Source organism: Saimiri boliviensis, chromosome 2 (assembly GCF_048565385.1).
Source record: "Saimiri boliviensis isolate mSaiBol1 chromosome 2, mSaiBol1.pri, whole genome shotgun sequence".
NCBI classification, from domain to species: domain Eukaryota; kingdom Metazoa; phylum Chordata; class Mammalia; order Primates; family Cebidae; genus Saimiri; species Saimiri boliviensis.
The window spans coordinates 189,875,511-189,902,560 of record NC_133450.1 but is presented as its reverse complement, the minus strand read 5'-3'; the positions used below and the strand labels follow the sequence as shown (position 1 = coordinate 189,902,560).

Here is a 27,050-nt window from a genome sequence, read left to right as displayed (position 1 = left end):
ACCATGCTGTTTTGATTACTGTAGCCTTGTAGTATAGTTTGAACTCAGGTAGCATGATGCCTTCAGCTTTTTTTTGCTTAGGATTGTCTTGGCTATGTGGGCTCTTTTTTGGTTCTGTATGAAGTTTAAGGTGGTTTTTTTCCAATTCTGTGAAGAAAGTCAATGATTCTTTCTAACCATGAGCATGGAATGTTTTCCATCTGTTTATGTCCTCTTCCTTGAGCAGTCGTTTGTAGTTCTCCTTGAAGAGGTCCTTCACATCTCTTGTTAGTTGTTTTCCTAGGTATTTTATTCTCTTTGTAGCAATTGTGAATGGGAGTTCACTCATGATTTGGCTCTGTTATTGGTGTATAGGAATGCTTGTAATTTCTGCACATTGATTTTGTATCCTGAGACTTTGCTGAAGTTGCTTATAATCTTAAGGAGATTCTGGGCTGAGACGATGGGCTCTTCTAAATATATAAACATGTCTGCAAATAGAGACAATTTGACTTCCTCTTTTCCTAACTGAATACCCTTTATTTCTGTTTCTTGCCTGATTGCCCTGGCCAGAACTTCCAATGCTATGTTGAATAGGAGTGGTGAGAGAGGACAATCCTTGTCTCCTGCCAGTTTTCAAAGAGAATGCTTCAGTTTTTGCCCATTCAGTATGATATTAGCTGTGTGTTTGTCATAAATTGCTCTTATTATTTTAAGATACATTCCATCAATACCTAGTTTATTGACAGTTTTCAGCATAAAGGGCTGTTGAATTTTGTCAAAGGCCTTCTCTGTGTCTATTGAGATAATCATGTTGTTTTTGTCTTTAGTTCTGTTTATGTGATGGATTACATTTATAGATTTGCGTATGTTGAACCAGCCTTTCATCTCAGGTAGGGATGAAGCTGGCTTGATTGTGATGGGTAAGCTTTTTGATGTGCTGTTGGATTCGGTTTGCCAGTGTTTTATTGAGGATTTTCAAATCAATGTTCATCATGCATATTGGCCTGAAATTTATTTAGTTGTGTCTCTGCCAGGTTTTGGTATCAGGATAATGTTGGTTTCATAAAATGAGTTAGGGAGGATTGCCTCTTTTTTTGTATTGTTTGGAATAGTTTCAGGAGGAATGGTACCAGCTCCTCTTTGTACCTCTGGTAGATTTCAGCTGTGAACCTACCTGGCCCTTGACTTTGGTAGACTATTAATTGTTGCCTCAATTTCAGACCTTGTTACTGGTCTATTCAGAGATTCAGCTTCTTCCTGGTTATTCTTGGGAGGGTGTAAGTGTCCCGGAATTTATTCATTTCTTCTAGACTTACTGGTTTATGTGCATAGAGGTGTTTGTAGTAATCTCTGATGGTAATTTGTATTTCTGTGGGATCGGTGGTCATATCCCCTTTATCATTTTTTATTCCATTCGATTCTTCTCTCTTTTTTAGTCTGGCTAGTAGTCTATTTTGTTGATCTTTTCAAAAACCCAGCTCCTGGATTTTTTTTTAAACGGTTTTTTCTGTCTCTCTGCTTCAGTTCAGCTGTGCTCCTTAATTATTTCTTGTCTCCTGCTGGTTTTTGAATTTGTTTGATCTTGCTTCTCTAGTTCTTTTTTTTTTAAATTTTTTTATTTTTTTTATTTTTTTATTTTTTTTGAGATGGAGTTTCGCTCTTGTTACCCAGGCTGGAGTGCAATGGCGCGATCTCGGCTCACCGCAACCTCCGCCTCCTGGGTTCAAGCAATTCTCCCGCCTCAGCCTCCTGAGTAGCTGGGATTACAGGCACGTGCCACCATGCCCAGCTAATTTTTTGTATCTTTAGTAGAGATGGGGTTTCACCATGTTGACCAGGATGGTCTCGATCTCTCGACCTAGTGATCCACCCGCCTCGGCCTCCCAAAGTGCTGGGATTACAGGCTTGAGACACCGCGCCCGGCTCTAGTTCTTTTAATCATGACGTTAGGGTGTTGATTTTAGATCTTTCCTCACTTCTCATGTGGTCACTTAGTGCTATAAATTTCCCTCTAGACACTACTTTAAATGTGTCCCAGAGATTCTGGTACGCTGTGGTTTTTTTTCTCATTGGTTTTGAAGAACATACTTATTTCTGCCTTCATTTCATTTTTTATCCAGTAGTCATTCAGGAGCAGGTTGTTCAGTTTCCATGTAGTTGTGCAGTTTTGACTGAGTTTATTAATCCTGAGTTCTAATTTGATTGTACTGTGGTCTGAGATACTGTTTGTTATGACTTCCATTCTTTTGCATTTGCTGAGAAGTGATTTACTTCCAATTATGTGGTCAATTTTAGAGTAACAGTAAGAATGTCTGTTAGGTTCGCCGGGCGCGGTGGCTCAAGCCTGTAATCCCAGCACTTTGGGAGGCCGAGGCGGGTGGATCACGAGGTCGAGAGATCGAGACCATCCTGGTCAACAAGGTGAAACCCCATCTCTACTAAAAATACAAAAAGTTAGCTGGGCATGGTGGTGTGTGCCTGTAATCCCAGCTACTTAGGAGGCTGAGGCAGGAGAATTGCCTGAGCCCAGGAGGCGGAGGTTGCGGTGAGCCGAGATCGCGCCATTGCACTCCAGCCTGGGTAACAAGAGCGAAACTCCGTCTCAAAAAAAAAAAAAAAAAAAAAAAAAAAAAAAAAAAAAAAAAACAAAAAGAATGTCTGTTAGGTTTGCTTGGTCCAGACATGAGTTCAAGTCCTGGATATCCTTGTTAATTTTCTGTCTCGTTGATCTAATACTGACAGTGGTGCGTTAAAGTCTCCCCCTATTACTGTGTGGGAGTCTGAGTCTCTTTGTAGGTCATTAAAAACTTGCTTTATGTATCTGGGTGCTTCTGTATTGGGTGCATATATATTTAGGATACTTAGCTCTTGTTGCATTGATCCCTGTGCCATTATGTAATGCCCTTCTTTGTCTCTTCTGATCTTTATTGGTTTTAAGGCCGTTTCATCAGAGACTAAGATTGCAACCCCTGCTTTCCCCCCCACCCCCTTTCCATTTGCTTGGTAAATCTTCCTCTGTCCCTTTGTTTCAAGGCTATGTGTGTCTTTGCACATGAGATGGGTCTCCTGAATACAGCACACCGATGGGTCTTGACTCTTTATCCAATTTTCCAGTCTGTGTCTTTTGATTGTGGCATTTAGCCCATTTCCATTTAAGGTTAATATTATGTGTGAATTTGATCCTGCCGTTTTGATGCTAGCTGGTTGTTTTGCCCGTTAGTTGATACAGTTTCTTCATAGTGTTGATGGTTTTTACAATTTGGTGTGTTTTTGTAGTTGCTGGTACTGGTTGTTCCTTTCCATGTTTAGTTGCTTCCTTCAAGAGCTCTTGTAAGGCAGGCCTGGTGATGACAAAATCTCAGCAGTTGCTTGTCTGGAAAGGATTTTATTTGCCTTTACTTACGAAGCTTAGTTTGGATGTGAAATTCTGGGTTGAAAATTTTTTTCTTTAAAAGGATGTTGAATACTGGCCCCCACTCTCTTCTGGCTTGTAGGGTTTCTGCCAAGAGATCGGCTGTGAGTCTGATGGGTATCCCTTTGTGGGTAACTCAACTTTTCTCTCTAATTGCCCTTAGCATTTTTTCCTTCATTTCAACCCTAGTGAATCTGATGAATACGTGCCTTGGGGTTGCTCTTCTTGAGCAATCTTACGGTGTTCTCTGTATTTCCTGAATTGGAATGTTGTCCTGCCTTGCTAGGTTGGGGAAGTCCTCCTGGATAATATCCTGAAGAGTGTTTTTCAGCTCCATCAAGTTGTTTATGTTCTTATGTATGCTGGTTATTCTAGTTAGCATTTCATCTAACCTTTTTTCAAGGTTTTTAGTTTCTTTTTTTTTTTTTTTTTTTTTTTTTTTTTTTTTTTTTTGAGACGGAGTTTCGCTCTTGTTACCCAGGCTGGAGTGCAATGGCACGATCTCAGCTCACCGCAACCTCCGCCTCCTGGGTTCAGGCAATTCTCCTGCCTCAGCTTCCTGAGTAGCTCGGATTACAGGCACGCGCCACCATGCCCAGCTAATTTTTTGTATTTTTAGTAGAGACGGGGTTTCACCATGTTGACCAGGATGGTCTCGATCTCTCGACCTCGTGATCCACCCGCCTCGGCCTCCCAAAGTGCTGGGATTACAGGCTTGAGCCACCGCGCCCGGCGGTTTTTAGTTTCTTTGCATTGGGTTAGAACATGCTTCTTTAGCTCGAATAAGTTTGTTATTACCCACCTTCTGAAGCCTGCTTCTGTCAATTTCTCCAACTCATTCTCCATCCAGTTTTGTTCCCTTGCTGGTGAGGAGTTGTGGTCTCTTAGAGGGGAAGAGGCGTTCTGGTTTTTGGCAATTTCAGCCTTTTTGCACTGGTTTCTTCTCATCTATCTTTGGTCTTTGAAATTGGTGACTTTTGGATAGGGTCACTGAATAGACATCCTTTCTGTTGATGTTGAAGCTACTTTGTTTTTTAGTTTTTCTAACAGTCAGGCCCCTCTGCTGCAGGTCTGCTGGAGGTCCGCTTCAGACCCTGCTTGCCTGGGAATCACCCATGGGGGCTGCAGAACAGCAAAAAGTTTGCTGCCTGTTCCTTCTTCTGGTAGCTTTGTCCCAGAAGGGTACCTGCCAGATGTCAGCCAGAGCTCTCCTGTATGAGGTATCTCTTAGGATAAACAGGAGTCAGGGAGCCACTTGAAGAGACAGTCTTTCTCTTATCAGAGCTCAAGTGCTGTGCTGGGAGCTCCATTGCTCCCTTCAGAGCTGCTGGGCAGGGATGTTTGAAGTGGAACCCACAATCACCCCTTTTCCAAGGTGCTATGACCCAGGAAAGTGGGGGCTGACGGGCTGCTGCCTTTTTTCAGAGATGCCCTGTCCAGCAAGAAAGGAGTCTAGTCAGTCTGCCTGCTGAGGCCTTGCTGAGCTGCTGTGGGCTCTGCCCAGTTGCTGTGAAACTTCCCAGTGTCTTTGTTTACACAGGCGAGGTTAGAACTACATACCTGAGCCTCAGTAATGGTAGATGGCCCTCCGCCACTGAGCTGGAACATCTCAGGTCAAGCTCAGACTGCTCTGCTGACTGCGAGAATTTCAAGCCAGTGGATCTTATCTTGCTGGTCTTCATAGGGGTGGGACCCGCCAAGCAAGATCACTTAGCTCCCTGGCTTAAGCCCCGCTTTTTTCAGGGGAATGAGCAGTTCTGTCTTTCTGGTGTTCAGGCACCACTAGGGTATGAGGGAAAAAAATGCTGCAGTTAAAATGGCCACCAGTATTTTGCTGGAAACCTAGGGCACTGGTGTTACAGGAACTGAAAGGATTCTCCTGGTCTGCAGGTTGTGAAGACTATGGGAAAGGCATAGTATGTGAGCCAGAGTGTCTGGAAAAGTCCCTAATGGCTTCCCTTGGCTAGGAGAGGGAGTTTTCCGGCCCCTTGTGCTTCCAGGGTGAGGCAATGCCACACCCTTCTTTGGTTTGCCCTCCTTGGGCTACATCCACTGTCTAACCAGTTCCAGTGAGATCAATCTGGTACCTCAGTTGGCAATGTGGAGATCACTCACCTTCTGGCTTGCTGTCACTGGGAACTGCGGACTGGAGCTGTTCCTATTCAGCCATCTTGGTGGAAGTCTACATGGATGAATCGTATAGTATTGAAGTCTGAGATTTTGGTGTATCAGTCACCTTAGTACTATATATTATACCCAGTACATAGTTTTTTTTTTTTTTTTTTTTTTTTTTTTTTTTTTTTTTTTTTTTTATCTCCACCTAGTTTCTGCATCTTTGTTGCAAAATACATTATTTTTTTTATGGCTGAGTAATATTCCATGGGATAAATATACCACATTTTCTTTATCCACTCATTGGTTGATGGGTACTTAGGTTGGTCCCATATCTTTTATTATTAATTGGCCAGTTTTAAAACAGACACTAATAAAATTTATCAGGTAATCTCAGTTCCTTGGGAATTAAATTGTGAAGGGGAGGGGACAGAGCAGAGAAGTAACCTTTTGGTCTTTTGAGATATTGAATACATTTTTCTCAGTTTGCTAGCTACTTAACTAGCAAGTTAACCTAAACTGTCAAAGAGTAACTAAAGCAAATATGTCTAATTGGGACATAAGGAACATGAGATTTCTGTAATAAGAAGTAGGTTAACACCTTCTGGCTATTTTCCAAGACATACTTTTATCAATACGGTGTTTCTACTTGACAGTGTAATCTGTTCGTTACAAATACATATGAACAGTCTAGTTGGTACCAGGTTCAGAGAGGATAGAAAGGTAAGTAAGTATAAAGATTTGTCCTGTTAGGACCCTACCGTGAGGAAGGATTAAGAAGAGAAGCCCTCCATGCCCATACTCTGCAAGGGAGAACAGGGTAAAAGCCACAGGAGGAACATAATCCTATGGGGACTCAGTAGCAATAGGTCAGAACAGGCTGGCTCCTGCAAAGCATATTACTATGCTTCGAAACGATAAGCACGGTCAGACAAGGCTGCAGGAAGTCAATTTTATGATGCCAGTTTAGTGAATATTAAACTCTTTATATAACCATTTAAACAAGTTCTAGAATAGGTCTCTCACAAATAGATGTACAAAAGTTGAATTAGCATATCCAAAGCCATGTGGTTTTGAGGCTAATTCCTTTTTACATAAAGTTTTTATTACTTATCTGGGCACTTCCTGTGAGCCGGGCACTATGGAAGATTAAAAGGGCATTAAATGTGGTCCCTGCCACTAGCTTATTGTCAGTCTCTGAGAAGATATTAAGTAAAGGCAATTATGTGCCCTGCTCTTTGGTCAAGGCACATCTAGCACCTCCTTCAACTACAATCTTTTTTTTCCAGCTACTCAGTAGGCTGAGGCAGAGGAATTGCTTGAATCGAACTACTTTTTTTTTTTTTTTTGACATGGAGTCTCGCTGTTACCCAGGCTGGAGTGCAGTGGTGAAATTCTGGCTCACTGCAATCTCTACCTCCTGAGTTCAAGTGATTCTCCTGCCTCAGCCTCCTGAGTAGCTGGGACAACAGGTGTGTGCCACCATGCCAGGCTAATTTTTGTATTTTCATTAGAGACAGGGTTTCACCATGTTGGCCAGGCTGGTCTGGCACTCCTGACCTCAGGTGATCTGACCGCCTCCCTCTCCCAAAGTGTTGGGATTACATGCATGAACCACTGCACCTGGCCACACAGCTGCACTCTTTAGGCCCATCATTCCACTGAGTTCCGAAGAATATAGCCTTTTCCTGAAGAAACTCCTTTCTTCAATGCTTCGGGCCAGCTGTGAGTCTCTAAGTAAGTGGACAGGATATCAAACACTGAGAGTAAACAGAAAACACAGAGGAAAAAAAGAACGGGCAAATGAGTAATGAAAAGGATGTTCTGTAATATTTCATTCGACAAACCTACTCTGCACCACACGTGGTACTAAGGTCCTGGGGGGAAACGAGGCAAGGACACAGGCTCTGCTTGCTCTCAAGGACCTCAGCCTACCCTGAAAGATAGAGGCCTGTGAATGGATAGCGTGTAACAGAAAGGAACATGGTAAAATGGGAGCACAGGAGGGCCTGCCATGGCCTGGGATGGGGAAAGAAGCCAGCCAAGATGCTCCTGAACTCCTGAATTGAACGCTGAAGATCAAACAGGAATTCACTGGTCAGTGAGAGGTTAAAAGCAGGACATTCTAGGGCTGGGATGCAAGTATCAGCTACCATACCTGGCCTTTTTTTTTTGGAGACAGAGTCTCACTGCTGTCCAGGCTGGAGTGCAGTGGCACAATCTCAGCTCACTGCTACCTCTGCATCTGAGATTCAAGCAGTCCTCATGCCTCAGCCTCTGGAGCAGCTGGGATTACAGGTACGCACTATCAGGCCCGGCTGATTTTTGTATTTTAGTAGAGAGGAGGTTTCACCATGTTGGCCAGGCTGGTTTCAAACTCCTGACCTCAGGTGATCTGCCCACCTCAGCCTCCCAAAGTGCTGGGATTACAAGCGTGAGCCACCACACCCAGCCAAGGGGACAATTTAAACTATCTTTAACATAGTCACAAGGGAGAAAATAAAGAATACCTCATAGTGGCCAGATCACATGTCACAAAGTGCATGCAATAAAGTCCATACACATTAGTCACAGAGGAGCCCAACTCAAAGGCCACTTAAACACAGTGCAAAGCAGCAGCACTGGAACTCACCACACTGGATGTGGGCCGTGTAAGAATTACCTTGATTGATGGCCAATATCTCTGAATGATAGTTCTTCCCATTATGGTTTCTGACCATGTATTCCTGGATTGGCAAGCGTGCAGTCTTGACACAGTATTCCTGGGCCTTTTGAAATGTCACCTTCTGTAAATATACAGTTAAATATTTTTCTTATAAAAGTTATACATGAGTGGCCGGGCGCGGTGGCTCAAGCCTGTAATCCCAGCACTTTGGGAGGCTGAGGCGGGTGGATCACGAGGTCAAGAGATCGAGACCATCCTGGTCAACATGGTGAAACCCCGTCTCTACTAAAAATACAAAAAAAATTAGCTGGGCATGGTGGCACATGCCTGTAATCCCAGCTACTCAGGAGGCTGAGGCAGGAGAATTGCCTGAACCCAGGAGGCGGAGGTTGCAGTGAGCCGAGATCGCGCCATTGCACTCCAGCCTGGGTAACGAGAGCGAAACTTCGTCTCAAAAAAAAAAAAAAAAAAAAATTGAGCGTGTAGTGAGCCATGATTGCACCACTGCACTCCAGCCCGGGCAACAGAGTGAGACCACGTTTCAAAAAATATATATATTAAATTAAAAACAGCTAGTCCAGTGGCACAGTCGTGTAGTCCCAGCCACTCAGGAGGCTAAGGTGGTGGGAGGATTGCTTGAGCCCAGGAGTTCGAGGTTGCAGTGAGCCATGACCACTCCAGTGCACTCTAGCCTAGCTAAGAGAGCAAGGCCCTGCTTCAAAAAAAGAAAAGAAAAAGAAAAAACCTTTTGGCAAGAATACTTCACCTCAGGAGGCAGAGATGGTACCTCTATGAGTGATACTAAGTTTGATCAAGTTTGGGTAAGATGGTGACCACGAGAATGCTTTACTCTAATTGTAAATCTCTGCCTTTGTTATCTATAGGGTGATACTTTGAGACCATGTAAATAGCCAGTTCCTCCACAACCTTTCTTTCAATTGTCTGAGTCAATGATTATATTAGGAGTGACAAAATGATGATTTTCTAATTCTGTTATGCATTCCTCATTTATTAGCTGGTGTTCTTCTGTAAGTACCCCCTACTCAATTTTCTAGATGATCACTATGGAGTCGTGGAATACAAATGTTTTTTAAATAAATGCAACTAAATTAACCTATCATCTGTGTTAAATATATGTATAGCTCATACATACAGGGATAGAACACATCTACATATATGTAAAATACACACACACACATGCTTTGTGTTCATATAATGTCTCAAGAAGGATAGACAAGAAAACTTGCCTGGGAGACAAAGGTAGGAAAGAGACTTATTTTTCACTACTCTTTTTTTAATATATTTCTTATCTATGTAATATGTTAATTAGTAAATATAAACAAAATTATCTTAATAAACACTTGTATAACAAACATATTTCAGAATTCCAGTGACACCCCAGTTATTCCTCTAAAACTCCAACAAAAAAAAAATCCAGACCATCCTAGGAGTTTTTGGTTTTGGAATAAGACTATTTCAGCACAAGGTCAACCGGAGAAAGAGCAAACTATCCTCTCAAAGAACAAACAGCTGGTAAGAATGTTGAGTCGATGCTCACTTGGTCAAGATCAGAGCTATCCTTGCAGAACTGAAGAGAGGAGAGAAGCTCCACAATGGCTATTTATATAATTACCCAGTCCAGTTCCTGAATCTCAACTGTGCTGACGTTGCTCATGAGGACAGAGGGAACTTCACCACCCAGAGGGCCAACCAGGTGGGAATGGCTCTTTTCCTCCTGTCCCCTGAGGTTTTTTTTTTTTTTTGAGACGGAGTCTCACTCTATAGCCCAGGGTGGAGTGCAGTGGCGTGATCTTGGCTCACTGCAACCTACGCTTCCTGGTTCCTGGTTCAAGGAATTCTCCTGCCTCAGCCTCCTAAGTAGCTGGGATTACAGGCATGCAGTACGGTGCCCAGCTAATTTTTGTATTTTTAGTAGAGACAGGATTTCACCATGTTGACCAGGCTGGTCTTGAACTCCTGACCCTGTGATCTGCCCGCCTTGGCCTCCCAAAATGCTGGGATTACAGGCATGAGCCACCGCGCCCAGCCTCCTGTCCCCTGAGTTCTCAGACCCTCTAGGTGAGATTATGACAGGGCACATGCCTCTAAAAGTAAGCACTACTTTTGAAAACACAGATGTTGGGGCTGAAATGTATACTTACCTTCTGAATGCTTTCATCCACAAGTCCACCGAGGATGTAAACTTTGTTTAGATCAACATCTTCAAGAGCTAATGAAAAAAGGAAGGCCATTGAGATAAAATCTGTTTTATAATTTCTAAATCCAAAGAAAGCAAAAGGAAAGAATTATTAACAATAAAAGTAGAAATTTAGTAAATAGAAAACAAAAAAAACTTGCTCAATAAAACCAAAAGCTAATTTTCTAAAATGGCAAATAAAATGTAGCATATCTAATCACGAAAACGGGTAGCAAACCCAAATCAACATTAGATTCAGAAAGAAACAAAACTGCAGAAGAATGTGAAATAATTAGATGAGGGTACTATGATCAGCTGAATATGAATACATTTTAAACTTATATGAAATGAATGATTTTCTTGAGAAAAATATGTCTAACATTGATACAAGAAGGGCCAGTGGGGCAGCTGACCAAGGACACTGGGAAGAACTGGCAGGCAGCACACAAGGTCCAGATGAGGATGGAAACCCTAAGTCTGTGCCCTAAGTCTGTGCAGCTGAGAGCCATGGTAAGACACATCAAAGCATCCAGCGAGGCACCTGCCCACAGGAGGAGCACGGCTCATGTGCATTACTTTTTCTGTGTGTTGGAATGTCCTTGAGGGGCTTGAATAAATTCTGCCACAGAATAATGAAACACAGTGTCAGGAACAATGGGCTATATGAATCCACGTATTCAAGTACATACCATGTTCCGAGTCAGGAGTCAGGTACACAAGGGTTTCCAGAGGAAATAAACTAAAGCAGTCTTCTTCTGTTATGTCTAGCTGGAAAATACAAACAGTCCAATGTTAAAACAGCTCACAGCCAGGTGGGGTAGCTCATGCCTATAATCCCAGCACTTTAGGAGGCCAAGGTGGGCAGATCACTTGAGCTCAGAAGTTTGAGACCAGCCTGGGTAACATGGTGAAACCCCGTCTCTACTAAAAATAGAAAAAAATTAGCCAGGCATGGTGGCATGTACCCGTAGTCCCAGCTATAACACTTAAAAGGGTAAAGTGGGAGGATGGCAGCTTGAGCCCAGGAGGAGGAGGTTGCAGAGAGCCAAGATTGTGTCACTGCACTCCAGCCTGTCTCAAAAAAAATAAAAAAATTTAAAAAGCTCAAAATTCAACAACCAATTACTGGGCTTAAAGTGTCTACCAGGCACAGCTCTAAGTGTGGATCAAGGGACTCCATGTGTGACAGCTTGACAGCTTCTTCTCAGAAAGTACTTAGGAGGGAAAGTAGACACAGACATTGAAATCTATGAAGTGAGGTAGTGATACAGGGTTCTGACAGCGGTACAGGGAATATGCCCCAGAACCACAGATGAGGGAGCAACAACATCAGGGATGACCTTCTGGTGAAGGGAATGCTAGAACTGGGTTTCTGAAAGGAGAATTCTTTTTTTAAGACAGAGTCTGGTTCTGTTACCCAGGCCGGAATGCCATGGCACAGTCTAGGCTCATGGCAACCTCCAACTCTCAGGCTCAAGCAATCCGCCTGCCTCAGCCTGCTGAGGCAGTTATCCTTGCAGAACTGAAGAGAGGAGAGAAGTTCCTGAGTAACTGGGACTATATAGGCCGGTACCACTGCACCCAGCTAATATTTGTATATTTAATAGACACAGGGTTTCACCATATTGCCTAGGCTAGTCTCAAACTCCTGAGCTCAAATAATCCACCTGCCTCAGCCTCCTAAAGTGTTAGGATTACAGGCGTGAGCCACCATGTCCGGCCTCAAAAGAGATTAATATTGACATACACTAAAGAAGAAGAATTCAAAGCTGAGGGAATCACCTAAGAAAGGCATAAAGGCAGGAAAGTAAGGGAACTACAGGGGACTGTTCGGCTTATGAAAGGAATCATGAAAAAAAAAGTACATAGAAGAAAGCTGGAAATAGCTGCACTACAAGAGAGACTGTCAAGACAGTAACAGCAAAACAGCCAGCTGTGCAGCACTGCACAGTGCACCTTTCACATTCATCACTTCTGGGACCTTCCTGGAGAAGGCCACAAGTGCTCTGTCTCAGCTACACAATGCAAACACACCGGGCATTTTCAGTGACATTTCTTAGAAACTGATCTGGATTCTGGCACACATATGTATCACTACATTTGAGATCCAGAGAGAGGTGAAAAGTACCTTAGTAGTCCCTAAAACTTATCTCAAATTTCCATTACTTCTGAAAGGATTCCTTCTCTTCCCCCAAAACTCATGGTTGCCCAATTCACCATTAATGGAAACAAGAAAGAAGTCGTAGCATTTCCCAAAAATATTCCTGGAGTATACAGTCTAGCATAAAACATACAGGATACAAAATATAATCCTAGACACTGGTAATATTACTTTGCCAATGCAGGAGGATGAGAAAAAATTTTAAATGTAAAAACTAATGAGAGATTCTGAGTATTTTTTAGATTTCAATACTGAAACTATATCATTATATATATGAAAAAGTTAAAAAAAATTACTGTAACTCCCCAATTACTTTTCAGATGACAATTCAAATACAATGTAAAGAGAGACTTACCAGGTAACTAGAAAATCCATCATTCATCCTCAAACACTCTTCATAAATGGGACTGTCTGTGGTGAATCCAGTGAGGCAGATCCAAAATGGCCTGTCAGCTTTTTTGTTTGAACCATACAACCTTCGAATCTGTCCAGCCAGTCTACTTAATTCCTTCAAAGAAATAAGAACAACTCAGGACAAAAACATGCCAACTCACTCTAAATTAGTTATCAAGAAATTGCTACGGTAAGTTCAATGAATGCTCCTCCAGAAACCCCGTGAACTAGGAGTACATGTGTACATGTGGTACATGCTATTGCATCACACCTAACAGGCAAAAGATAATGATACTAGTCCAGAAACAGTGAAGCAGTGGAAAACTGAGAATTTGCCCTCCTGCTGGCCCTGTTAAATGTTTAATATATGAAATTCTTATTTTAGCTTTAATCTAAAATCTTATGGTGTTACAGTATTTAAGATATTAAAGAGGTTTGATTAATATACAGAAGTTTTTATAGAACATCAGATAAATTTGGTACCTTCTTCCTAACTTCAGACAATACAATAGGGTTAGAAGTTTTAACTTTCTACCCTGAATCACAGACACTCCTCTTATATAAAGAGAGCAATTTAGCTCGATTTGTCAGGTAGGAGAAAAAGACTCTGGGTTTGATTTAATCTGCTGTCTTAAACAGTATGGAATTTTTATTTTTTTTGAGATGGAGTTTCGCTCTCGTTACCCAGGCTGGAGTGCAATGGCGTGATCTCGGCTCACCGCAACCTCCGCCTCCTGGGTTCAGGCAATTCTCCTGCCTCAGCCTCCTGAGTAGCTGGGATTACAGGCATGCGCCACCATGCCCAGCTAATTTTTTGTATTTTTAGTAGAGACGGGGTTTCACCTTGTTGACCAGGATGGTCTCGATCTCTTGACCTCGTGATCCACCTGCCTCGGCCTCCCAAAGTGCTGGGATTACAGGCTTGAGCCACCGCGCCTGGCCTGGAATTTTTTTTTTTTTTTTTTAAGACAGGGTCTGGCTCTGTTACCCAGGCTCAAGTGCAGTGGTACAATCATAACTCACTGCAGCTTCAAATTCCTGGGCTCAAGTGATCCTCCTACCTCAGCCTCCTGAGTAGCTGGGACTACCAGTACAGGCCACCATGCCTAGCTAATTTGTAATTTTTCAGAGACAGGGTCTTGCTATGTTGCCTAGGCTAGTCTCAAAACTCCTGGCCTCAAGTGATCCTCTTGACTTGGCCTTCCAAGGTGCTAGGATTATAGGCAGGAGCCACTGTGCCCAGCATAATAGTAGGGAATTCTTGGTTAACATTTTCAGAGGGTTAGAGTTAGAGGTTTCAGGTAAGAACCTCAGATCTACAGTTTTCCTAACTTCTCTGAAAAATATGTAAACACTAGCACATAAAATAGATGTCTGAAAAGAGAGTTTAAAATTTACATACTGTGGCCGGGTGCGGTGGCTCAAGCCTGTAATCCCAGCACTTTGGGAGGCCGAGGCGGGTGGATCACGAGGTCAAGAGATCGAGACCATCCTGGTCAACATGGTGAAACCCCGTCTCTACTAAAAATACAAAAAATTAGCTGGGCATGGTGGCGCATGCCTGTAATCCCAGCTACTCAGGAGGCTGAGGCAGGAGAATTGCCTGAACCCAGGAGGCGGAGGTTGCGGTGAGCCGAGATCGCGCCATTGCACTCCAGCCTGGGTAACAAGAGCGAAACTCCGTCTCCAAAAAAAAAAAAAAAAAAAAAAAATTGGCCAGGCGCAGTGGCTCAAGCCTGTAATCCCAGCACTTTGGGAGGCCGAGGCGGGTGGATCACAAGGTCAAGAGATCGAGACCATCCTGGTCAACGTGGTGAAACCCTGTCTCTACTAAAAATACAAAAAAAAATTAGCTGGGCATGGTTGCACGTGCCTGTAATCTCAGCTACTCAGGAGGCTGAGGTAGGAGAATTGCCTGAACCCCGGAGGCGGAGGTTGCGGTGAGCCGAGATCGCGCCATTGCACTCCAGCCTGGGTAATGAGAGCGAAACTCTGTCTCAAAAAAAAAAAAAAAAAAATTTACATACTGTGATATAAAGCCTAAAACCAAGACCCAATATTATGCTCTGCCTTGACATCTGTTGAAACTGGGAATACTTCAGATAGTCTAATAGTTCCCTTCCCAATTCTGCTCCCATAGATAAGGTCTCTGGGCTTCAAGAAACCCTTTTAATCAAAGGTCCAAGGATATAACAGAGTTTATCCCTAAGGTGTGAGTTTTGGTTCCCTGCCAGCCCATGGAATTCTCCAAACAAGTGAGTCACATCCTCCTATAGTAATGAGGGGGCACCTCACCCCCTGGATACTACAAAGCCCACCTCGGACAACCCTTTGTTGTTCATTCTATTCTTGATTAACAATCTCCATGAGGCCCTGTACGGTGCACAGTATCTTCCTCCCCTGGGTTGTAACTTTATGAGATGAATGAGCTGCTGTTGACTCTTATCTGTCCAGTATCAGATCTCATGCATTCTGCCACTCCTAGAACTCTAGTGTGGGAATCCTTCCCTCATCAATGGGGTGAATGAGCATCAATTAAAACACAGACATTGAGGTCTGGCACAGTGGCTCACACCTGTAATTCCAGCACTTTGGGAGGCCAAGGTGGGCAGATCACCTGAGATCAGGAGTTTAAGATCAGCCTGGCCAACATGGCAAAACCCCATCACTACTAAAAATACAAAAAAAATTAGCAGGGTGTGGTGGCAGGTGCCTGTAATACCAGCTGCTTGGGAAGCTGAGGCAGAGAATCACTTGAACCCGGGAGGCACAGCTTGCAGTGAGCAGAGACTGTGCCACTGAACTCCAGCCTGGGTGAAAAGATCAAGACTCCATCGCAAAAACAAAGACAAAAAACATATACAATGCAAGAAGCTCTTCTACCAGGCAATCTTCCCACAACATGCTATCAGGCAAATATTCCTCTTCCCAAAGATTTAGTGTCTGGAAAACTGAACGTGAAAGGTTGCATCCAGCCTGAGGACACCATGAACAGAGAGGCAAAGATGCTGGGCTTAAAACAGAAGACAAGGTAAACATTTTCAAACTAAACCAAGCTATGTACATTCTCTTCCAGGTTCTTTACGACAGCCACCTTGGAACTTAGTAACCCAGTGTAGAAAATCAAACACTCTGCTAGTTTACTAAGGAATCCCAGAAGCTGGTGTTGGCCATATTCTTCGTGAAAGCTGCACCCTTCTGGACCTCCCTCATGAGAGCAGAAATTCCAGGCTTAGTGGATGTTCTACCTTCTTTGACATGTGGTGGCTCATACTCAAATCGATACATAGTTTTGGTCCTGAGTGTTTGGCTTCCAGAAGTTTTTCTTTGGTTAAAGCTCTCAGGAAACGTTTGCTGTGCTGAGGACAGATGCCTAAAGCAGAAATATCAGAAAGAAATAAAAGTGGAAAACCAGAGGAATGATATTCTGTAAGAAACAAATCTCCCTAGCCAGGTGAGGGTTTTTTTTTGTTTTTGTTTTCATATAAAGAGAAACTTGATACTGGTGTAAGATACTCATTCATTAGGAGATTTACATAAAGCAGATTCGTGAGGAATATGGGCTTCGGAGCACACAGCAGGGTTTAAATCCAAGTTCAGTTTGTTCATTGATTAGCTGAATTATCTTGGGCATAATTATGTTACTTAATTTCTCTAAGCCTCAGTCACTTCACCTACAAAATGGGAATAACAGTTCTTCTCCGTTGAGGTAATCCATGTGAAATTCTTAAAACTGAACTTAGCACATAGCACTGAATAAATATTAGCTGTTGCTGGCATCATTCCTTCTATTCTGAGCTTACAAACACATATGTTAATTAGACAGCTTATATTTGAAAAGCAGCCTTAAATTTTGCTTTCTTTGATTCCCAAGAAAATAGAACAGTGGGTCCTACATCCCAGATGTTTCTTTTAAACAAAAATTCCTACTCTCCTTGGAACATGCAGACACGTTTGCTAAAAAATAAATATGATTATGCTAGCAGTCTCATTTATTGTCACCTGGATTTTCTGCACGATTGGCTTTTCTTCGTTCTTTTTCTTGCTTTCTTTTGCTCTTCTTTGCTGCAACTATCTTTTCCCAGTGTCTCTGTTTTCTCTGTACATTTTTCTTATCCAGAAAACAAAATTGTTTGAGAACTTCATAAGCTCCAAAAAGGAAAACAAACATTAGACAGTTACTTATTTTTCTGATTTATATATAAAGTTTGGAGAAAAAAAGGAAATTACTCTTAATAACAAACCTAGACTGGATTGTGTTTAGAGAAAACAGAGCCCCAGAAAAAGAGATGTGACCTGCTCAAGGTCACAGAAATTCATTAGTGACAGGCTTTGGATTTCCTGACACTTCAGAGGTATATCAAAAATTCCTTTTGAACTTTACTTTTCCTATGACTCAAATGAAACTAAAACTTTAAACCAGTTAGCAGAAAATTAATTCATCACTGAAAATACACAAACTCATTCCCAGTCTCTCTTTTCATTACCAGTACCCACCCTTAAAACAGGGGTTTCTGAGACATTCCATCACGCAAGGCCTATGGCCAGAATGCACTCACCGAGCACCATGCTGTACTGCCTGCAGCCAGGGTCTCTCCCTCCTGGCACTCGCCTTCCGCATCAATCTGCAGAAGTTGGAAGCCTTCAGGAAGTCCATCTTCACCTGTCTCCTCTGGGATGCCTTCTTGGCCCTGCTGCACAGTTGACTCTGCTTTCTGAGTACTCCCTTCCAATTTCCAGTCCATGTGCTTAGTCCTCTGGCCCTTCAACCAGACTGGAAAAAGGCACAATTATGTGAGGTATTCCATTATTTCACTAACATAGGTATTTCCCTACATCCAAATGACAAAGTGTTATTGTGTTACTGAAAGATCAGAAGTGTGTAACATACCCAGATTTACTGAACTGAGAAAAGCATGTGTCTTCCAGAGAAATGATTCAGCAGAGAAACAGTTCAGTATTAAGGAAGCCAAATATACTTTTTGTTTTTTTTGAGACAGAGTTTCACTCTTGTTGCCCAGGCTGGAGTAAAATGGCATGATTTCAGCTCACTGCAACCTCCACCTCCCGGGTTCAAGTGATTCTCCTGCTTCAGCCTCCTGAGTAGCTGGGATTATAGGCATCTGCCACTACACCCAGTTAATTTTTATATTTTTAGCAGAGAAGGGTTTCACCATGTTGGCCAGGCCGGTCTCAAACTCACTCCTGACGTCAAGTGATCTGCCAGCCTCAGCCTCCCAAAGTGCTGAGATTACAAGCATGAGCCACCACACCCAGCCCCAGATACCCTTCTTAGAGGCCATGCACAACACCTGACGTCTCCAAGCAATCAATGATCATCCACTGTTGCAGTGACACAGATAACCAAGTTACTTATTGTGTACTTTAAAATGCATTATATGATTTGAGGGTAGGACAGAGATTGCAAAAGCCACTTCGCCTCCCCCATTATGTTTCAACCAATTTATTTTCAAAGTGGTTCCTTTAGCAAGTATTTACTGAAAACCTACTATAAGTAAGGTACTGTACTAGAGGCTTCCTGGGAGGATGAAGCTAAATATATGGTAGAGTGATAATGAAACCAAAAATTCTTTTAGGTTGTGGGTATGTATCAGAATTAGTCTTTTTAAACTATGTGTTCCCTCAAACTCAGTTGAATACCACTGCAGCAGAAAGCCACAGTCACCACTGAAAATGTTTAATATTCCTCAGAAGTGCTGAGGTTGAAAACTATGGACAAGCACTGTTCCAGAACACTTAACAAATGATGTCCTAATTTCAAAGTGAGGTTCAAAATCTGAGAAAGATGCCAGTCAGATATGCTTTAGTCAGTGTTCAAGTGCCGTAGACCAAGAGCGGTGTGACCATAACCCATGGCTGGTCCTCTGAGTCTAGTCACATAACCACTATTTTATGAAAACTGTATCTTAAAAAGCATAAGTCTATGTAGTATGATTCATGTATATGGCAGAAAGACATACTTAAGATGAAAAGTAATGATCCACACTCCTCTCCCTTCCACCTCTAGGGGCAACCCTTGTTAACCAGTTGTTTTTCATTCTTTTGGTAATTAACTCCTTAACCTGAAATATATGCCTATATCATTTCATGATTCATCAGCTTTGAATGTATTGACTCCCTATGAAACATAAGAATTCAAATCACTAAAGTCAATCCTTATGACTATTTTTGAGACAGGATCTGTTACCCAAGCTGGAGTGCAGTGGCACAATCATGGTTCACTACAGCCTTATCCTGCCAGGCTCAAACAATCCTCCTGCCTCAGACTCCCACATAGCTAGGACTACAGGCATGCATCACCATGCCTGGCTAATTTTTAAATTTTCTGTAGAGACAGTGGTCTCCCTCTGTTGCCTAGGCTGGTCTCCAACTCCTGGGCTTCCACCTCAGCCTCCCAAACTGCTGATATTACAGGCATGAATCACTGCACCCAACCAACCCCTACTATTTTTACTTTGAGATGGAGTCCTGCTTTGTCACTCAGGCTGGGGGGCAGTGGCACAATCTCAGCTCACTGCAACCTCTGCCACCCAGGTTCAAGTGATTCTCCTGCCTCTGCCTCCTGTGTAGCTGGGATTACAGGTGCGTGCCACCATGCCTGGTTGATTTTTGTATTTTTAGTAGAGGTGGGGTTTCACCATGTTGGCCAGGCTGGTCTCAAATTCCTGTCCTCAGATGATCTGTCCACCTCGGCTTCCCAAAGTGCTGAGATTACAGGTGTGAGCCACTGTGCCCGGCCTGTTATTTTTAATTCTTTATTAGTTACCTTGATCTTGAAATTTTTCTGAGATCAGTTACCTTGATCTTTCAATTTGTTTGGCAAAGATTTTAAGGGTACAGTTTAATGAATTTGTCTGTATGGTAAAATACACTAGCTCAATGAGCTTTAACAAATGTATAGGGCCTGTGTTATAGACAATTCCATCAAGATATGGAACATTTCCATCACCCCAGGAAAGTTTTTTTGTTTGCCGTATTTCTTTTTTGTTTTTGAAACTCTGTTGCCTAGGCTGAAGTGCCGTAGCACAATTTCAGGTCACTGCAACCTCCGCCTCCTGGGTTCAAGTGATTCTCCTGCCACAGCCTCTTAGGTTGCTGGAACTACAGGCACACACCACCATGCCCGGCTAATTTTTGTATTTTTAGTAGAAATGGAGTTTCGCTATGTTGTCCAGGCTGGTCTCAAACTCATTACGTCAAGTGATCTGCCCGCCTCAGCCTCCCAAAGTGCTGGCCACCATGCCTGGCCTCACCCCAGAAAGTTTAACTTTTTTCTCCATTTTCCGTATCAGTCTTCATCCCATTCCCACAACTTGCCAAAGGCAACCACTGTTCTGTTTACTATAACCATAGATTAGCTATATCTATTATGCAGCTTCATATAAATAGATGCAAACAGTATGTACTCTTTAGCACTTGACTTTTTTCCCCTCAAAATATTTGAGACTTATACATGTTGCTGCATGTATCAGTAGTTTCTCTTTATTGCTGAGTAGCATTCCACTGTATGAATATATCACAATTCTGTTCATGGGTTGAGATTTTTACAGCTTAGGAAATAAATCTGCTACAAACATTCTAATACATGTATTTCTGTGGACATATGTTTTCACACCCATTGACTAAGTTTTAAGAGTAGAATTCCTAGGTCATAGGATAGGTGTGTATTTAACTCATAAGAAACTGCCATCCATTTCCCAAAGTATTACACCATTTACACTGCCTGTCAGCAATGTATGAGCATTCCAAATGTTCTACAGCATCACCATCTGGGGACCCTTACTCAGATTTCTGGAGCTCCTTTGCTACACAGCTCCCTCCTTGCCAGTACCCTGCTCCACAAATTCCAGCCATCTGAGCAGCCCTAAATTCAACTCTTTCTTCCACCCAGTGACACCAATGCACTCTGTATGGGCTCTGTGTCACTATGCACCCTCAGGCAGAAAGCTGGGGTGACTGTGGGGCTTAGCTTGTGAGTTGCTTTTCCCTCAAGGATTACAGTCTTGTAATCCTTGTAATGCCTAACTATGGCCCAATACCTGAAAATAATTTCTTCATATACTTTGTCCAGTTTTATAATCTATTGTAGGAGGATAAGTCCAATACCCATTTCTCTGTCATAATTACCAGAAGTCTTCATTACTTTTAAGAATATTTTAAACTTCTATTTCTTGTTCAAGTTACGTAGTATCTGACTCCCCAGTATCTTTAGGCTGTGAACATAAGCCCTTATATTTCTATCTCTGTTCCTCCTTTAATTTTCCAACTGAGCCTTGAATTTTATATGGTCAAGGCAGGTTTTACGTTTTGTTCCGTCATCATAAATAAGTGGCATAGACAAAGGATAGACAAAGGTCTACCCCTGTGGTATTTTCTAAAATTTGTCAATCATTTTGTAAACTGATTATTATTTTCTGAGGCAGGGTCTCACTCTGTTGCCCAGGTTGGGGCGCAGTGGTGCAGTCATTACTCACTGCAGCCTTGACCGCCTATGCTCGGGTGATCCTCTTGCCTCAGCCTCATGAGTAGCTGGGACTACAGGTGCGCACTACCATGCCCAGCTAACCTTTGTATTCTTAGTGGAGACATGGTTTCGCCATGTTATCCAAGCTGGTCTGGAATTCAGACAATCCAGGCAATCCACCTGCCTCAGCCTCCCAAAGCGCTGGAATTACAGGTGTGAACGACTGCACCTGGCTGTAAACTGCATTTATATTATAACTCCATAAATATCACTCACTGAAGACATGGCTAATTCTAGATGTCCTAGAATTATATTTTCTTTTTCAGTCTGACACCTGTGCTTGGAAAACATTTCTAGTGTTGAGTTCATATTGCCTTTTTTCTTGTTCTCCATCAAATACTCACAATTGGGCCAAATTTTAGTTTTCAGTTTAGACACAACTTAAATAGGTTTAAGTGGAAAAATGGCAATCTTAGAATTCAGACACATTTCTCATCTTGCTACTTGTGAGTGATGGGACAATAGCTAGGAGATTTAACTCTTTCCCATAGAGTGTCTCCACAAAACAGGATAAAACCACCTCACAGAATGTTGCAAGGATTAGATATCTTTCATTTACTGATATAAAACAAGTACTCATGAAATACTTGCCATTGTTAACTACTATTCAAAACCCCTTCAGTGTTGTTCTTATAGTTGTTCTTTTTATTTTTTTAAAGACAGGGTTTCACCATGTTGGTCAGGCTGGTCTTGAACTCCCGACCTCAGGTGATCCACCCACCTTGGCCTCCAAAGTGCTTGGATTACAGGCGTTAGCCACCACGCCCAGCCCTATAGTTGTTCTTTTTTTTTTTTTTTTTTTTTTTTTGAGACCGAGTTTCACTCTTGTTACCCAGGCTGGAGTGCAATGCCGCGATCTCGGCTCACCGCAACCTCCGCCTCCTGGGTTCAGGCAATTCTCCTGCCTCAGCCTCCTGAGTAGCTGGGATTACAGGCACGCGCCACCATGCCCAGCTAATTTTTTGTATTTTTAGTAGAGACGGGGTTTCACTATGTTGACCGGGAGGTCTCGATCTCTTGACCTTGTGATCCACCCGCCTCGGCCTCCCAAAGTGCTGGGATTACAGGCTTGAGCCACTGCGCCCGGCCAGTTGTTCTTAAAAGGTAAATCTTCTGAGCAGTTTTGGTTATTCATCACACATCACGTGAACACGTGACTACCAGATATATTCCTGAAGATGACCAAGTAAATTACCTTCTAGATTTTTAAAATTAAAGACGTGAAATTTGTGTCCATTTGTCTGTCTAGGCTAAAGTTTATTTCTGCTTAGAAATCCTTTAAAACCCAGTACAAATTAATTTTTAAGTGTATTTACATATAAACTCTATCAAAAAGAATTAGTGGCATGTATAAAATTTCATAATGTATATATTTCCAGAGAAATGAGGAAAATACTAAGCTGGCTGGGCACAGAAGCTCATGCCTGTAATCCCAACACTTTGGGAGGCTGAGGTGGGAGGATCACATGACCCTAAGGGTTCAAGACCAACCTGGGGACCAAAGTGCGACCCCATCTCTACAAAAAATAATTAGATGGGCATGGTGACACACACCTGTAGTTCCAGCTACTTGGCAGGCTGAAGCCAGATGATCACCTGAGCCTAGGAGATTGAGGCTGCATGAACTATGATTGCACCACTGCACTCCAACCTGGGTGACACAGCAAACCCTGTTTCAAAAACAAAACAAAAAATCCAAACTATCCTTCAGCACTTCAGAAGCACTCCACATGAGTGAACAGTGAAGCTGATTATATCTTTTTTTTTTTTTAAAAATAGGTTGTGTTATGTTGTCCAAGCCAGTATCAAACTCCTGGTCTCAGGCCATCCTCCCACCTCAGCTTCCCAGTCACTAGGTAGAGGTGTTAACCACTGTGCTGGTATGCACAAATATACATATATATATATATATATACACACACACACACATATATATATACATATATATATATTTTTTTTTTTTTTTTTTTGAGATAGAGTCTTACTCTGTCGCCCAGGCTAGAGTGCAGTGGCGTGATCTCAACTCGACTCACTGCAACCTCCACCACCCAGGTTCAAGCAATTCTCATGCCTCAGCCTTCTGAGTAGCTGGGATTACAGGCACACACCACGACACTGGGCTAATTTTTTGGTATTGTTAGTAGAGACCGGGTCTCACCAAGTTGGCCAAGCTGGTCTCAAAACTCCTGACCTCAAGTGATCCGCCCACGTCAGCCTCCTAAAGTGCTGGGATTACAGGCGTGAGCCACCTCACCTGGCCCGTAAATATATTTTTTAACAACAGATATCTAGATCCCTGTTATGACAGTTCTTTTAGATCAGACTTTGCTATACCAACCATCAGAGTCACCTGCAGTCTTCTGCATATAGGCATTCGGAGAAGAACAAATGAAAACATTAAGATAAATTAATCTATAACTGACAACTTCATTTTATTAGGGTGAGAAAAAGACCACCAATTTAATAAATGCTAGTTTGTTAACAACCATGTGATCTCTTCCTCCTTTAAACTTCATAGCATTTTGTATTTTTACTCCTGTTGACCATTCATTTAGTTAATATGCATGCCACTGAGCTCCTCCTGTATGCCAGGCTTGTGAGGAAATGACTGGGAGGCAGTGGACGTAAAGCTCTTTGGAGCTAGCCTGGCTGAGGAGGAGAAGAGAGATCTAAGACAGGAGATCCTAGGAGCTACAGACTTCCACTGCTGTTGTTTTTAAAAATTGGAAAGTCTGTGCTGGTATTTTCTCTCCCATCAAACTGAATTCCTTTGTAGGAGGACTTATACCTACATTTATCTAAACACTGAAGAGTTCACAGAATAGAACCTTAGAAACAGCCGTGTTTGTGTTTGTTGAATTGAACTGAATTTTACTGCCACCACTCGCACTCCCTTCCTTTCTTTTCCCCTCCTCTTACCTCATGCTTCTCCAAATCGCTGTAGTCCCTGAGAATGTTTCTTAGACCAGGAAATTGGGATTCAATAATCTTGAAAATCAAATAAAAACAACTTCAACTACTACCAGAAAAGTAATATAATAAGCTAATACTCCTGAAGGCGGGGCCCACCTTTTTGGTATCTCTGGTGACAGCACAAGGCCTGGCACAGAACGGAAGCTCAGTAAATGCTGATTAGGTGCTTTCCACCTAGGGATCCTCAGAAAGCAAAGGTGAAGTTGGACATCACAGAAGCAGAGATCTGCTCAATATGTGTACGACGTTATCTATGCCCAGATTTAGCATTTCATTTGTGGTTTTTTTGTTGTTGTTGTTGTTTTGACACAGGAATTACCATTTTAACCATTTGTAAATGTGCAGTTAAAAACACATGAAGGCACTTTCGGAGGCCGAGGCGGGCGGATCACAAGGTCAGGAGTTCAAGACCAGCCTGAACAACGTGGTGAAACCCTGTCTCTACTAAAAATACAAAAATTAGCTGGGCATGGTGGTGCATTCCTGTAATCCCAACTACTAAGGAGGCTGAGGCAGGAGAACTGCCTGAAGCGGGACCCAGGAGGTGGAGGTTGCAGTGAGCCAAGATCGCGCCACTGCACTCCAGCCTAGGCTACAGAGCAAGACTCCGTCTCAAAACAGAACAAAACAAAACAAAAAAAAACACATCAAGGGCATCCACAGTTTGCCACCATCACCACCGTCCATCTCCGGAGTTTGTTCATCTTCCTAAAGTGAAACTCTACGACCTTTATATAACTCTCCATCCCCCAATCCTAGCAGCACCTTTCTATTTCCCATGTGCATGAATCTGACCACTGCCCTGTTTGAATGTTTGTCTCCCTCTCGCATTCAGGTTGAAACTTAATTGCCATTTTAACAGTATTGAGAAGTGAGATTTCATTTATTTTCTTTATTTCTTCATTCAAAATCTTTTCTGAGCCTCCATTATGGGTCCGGTGCTGAGTATTGGGACTGTTCATTACTTTTCATCCAACAAAGTTACTAAGCACCTACTAGTACATCCTAGGAACTCGGGAATTGTATTTATTCTGTTTTCATGGGGCTCCAATTATCTGACCCAGCCTTGCACGACAGCTGGTCTGTTTCCCCACTAGATTATAAACCCAGGGAAGAATTCACCTGTACACCCTTAATACCGAGCCTATGAGCATCCTAAGTGTTTGATAATCAGGCTCTTCTGCTTAGAACCCTGCAGTACTCTTCACTCTCCGTTTCACTTAGGGTAAATAGCCCAAATCCACACAATGACCTATGCATATCATTAAGGTCTACCTTTTAGTTTCCTCTGCACTCTCTGGTCGGTTTGCTGTTCCTCAAACATACCGAAGACTTTCCCCCTTGAGAGTCTTTGCATTCACCTTTCTGTTTACCCTCAATGCTCTTTCCTTAGACACTTAGACTACCTTCCTCCCCTCATTCAGATGTGTACTGTCCAACATAACCTATTTTGGTTATTTTTTGTCGGAACCTTCTTCATTCCTACAATGTAGGCAAGTGTTGTTTGCTTACAGATGTTCAATAAATACTTGCTGAGTTCATAAATCCTCCACTCCGCACTCCCACCCTAGGTTGGCAGAGGCCTCAGACCTTTGCCAGCCCAAGAGCCACCGAATGGGCACCCAGGCTGCGGCTAAATAATGGCACATCGACTCCAGCTTGAGAGCACCCCGCGTGCGGGTCCCTCCCGGCCCACAGGCTGCGCTTGCGAGTGGAGGCAGGAAGGGAAAGCACCAGGAAGATGGACTACCACAGGCCCCAAGACTGCTAAACGCTGCTTTCCCAGCGTCCGCCCCGCCCATGAGGGAAGCGGCTGTCCCAGGCCGGACCCCGCAGTCCCCTGCCCGCTCCCGAAACCAGCCGACGGCGTACCTGATCCCTTCACCCCACGCAGCTACGGCGGCACGCGTCGGATTCCGCCTCCGGTCTCGCTTCCGCTTCCTAACCCTGCTCCGAATGGCATCCTGGGAATTGTAGTTTTTCGCCTGCTGGCAGCTCATGGGGCCGGGCCAGAGGGGAGGCTCCCAGCCTTGGCGCTGGGGAGCTGCGTCACGATGTGGGGGTTGTCCAGTTTCTCTGAGCCTCGGTTTCCCCCTTTGTTAGACGGCGATTACAACCCCAACCCCTTACCAACTTTACAGGGCTCCTGCAGGTGACCAGGTGCTTTGTTGGTTGTCAAGGGCTGGACATTGAACTGGGGTATGTGAAACTAAAACAAAATTCTAAGCCCCGCAGCCGACTGAATGGACCTCCCTCTCGGCCAAGGGGATTCCAAAGAAACCTTAAAACTAATTAAGGCCATGATGGGAAGCGGGAGTGGAGCGGGGAGAGCCGGGGTGACGGTCGGACATGCCTACTGTTATACCCCGTCCCTTTCGGAGTTTAGACCCAGGTGGGACTGACAGAACAGAATCTTTGTAGCGGTAAGATGCCAAATTACAACCTGACATCACATGACAGAAAAAGAAATCAAAAACTTACCCCAAAATACGTTTCTTTGCCGTAACTTGAAATGGCCCTGCAAAGCTGTCTTGTGTGTGGGGTATAGGAGAGGGATTTGCATCTGTAAAGAAACCCTGTTAACATAACTACAGCTTTTCCCTTCCAGGC

At 43.1% G+C, this 27,050-nt stretch overlaps 1 protein-coding gene across 6 annotated transcripts; it reads right to left on the bottom strand.

Annotated features, from left to right (window-relative positions):
- Positions 1–3,775: 3,775 nt before the first annotated feature.
- TRMT10B (tRNA methyltransferase 10B) lies at positions 3,776–26,375 on the bottom strand. 6 transcript variants are annotated; one of them, XM_010350787.2, is made up of 9 exons: positions 26,313–26,375; positions 17,482–17,696; positions 16,925–17,033; positions 16,171–16,295; positions 12,885–13,037; positions 11,058–11,136; positions 10,334–10,401; positions 8,169–8,292; positions 3,776–7,266 (listed from the first exon to the last, which is right to left on the bottom strand). In XM_010350787.2, the coding sequence occupies exons 2-9, from the start codon at positions 17,665–17,667 to the stop codon at positions 7,160–7,162; spliced, it is 951 nt and encodes a 316-aa protein (XP_010349089.1). In that variant the 5' UTR covers positions 17,668–17,696; positions 26,313–26,375; the 3' UTR covers positions 3,776–7,159. The 6 variants fall into 6 exon arrangements, with proteins under 6 accessions (XP_010349089.1, XP_074251163.1, XP_074251164.1 ...); XM_074395062.1 differs by lacking the exon at positions 26,313–26,375 and adding an exon at positions 24,387–26,274; XM_074395063.1 differs by lacking the exon at positions 26,313–26,375 and having other exon boundaries at positions 16,925–17,071; positions 17,482–17,575.
- Between the last annotated feature and the right edge of the window lie 675 nt (positions 26,376–27,050).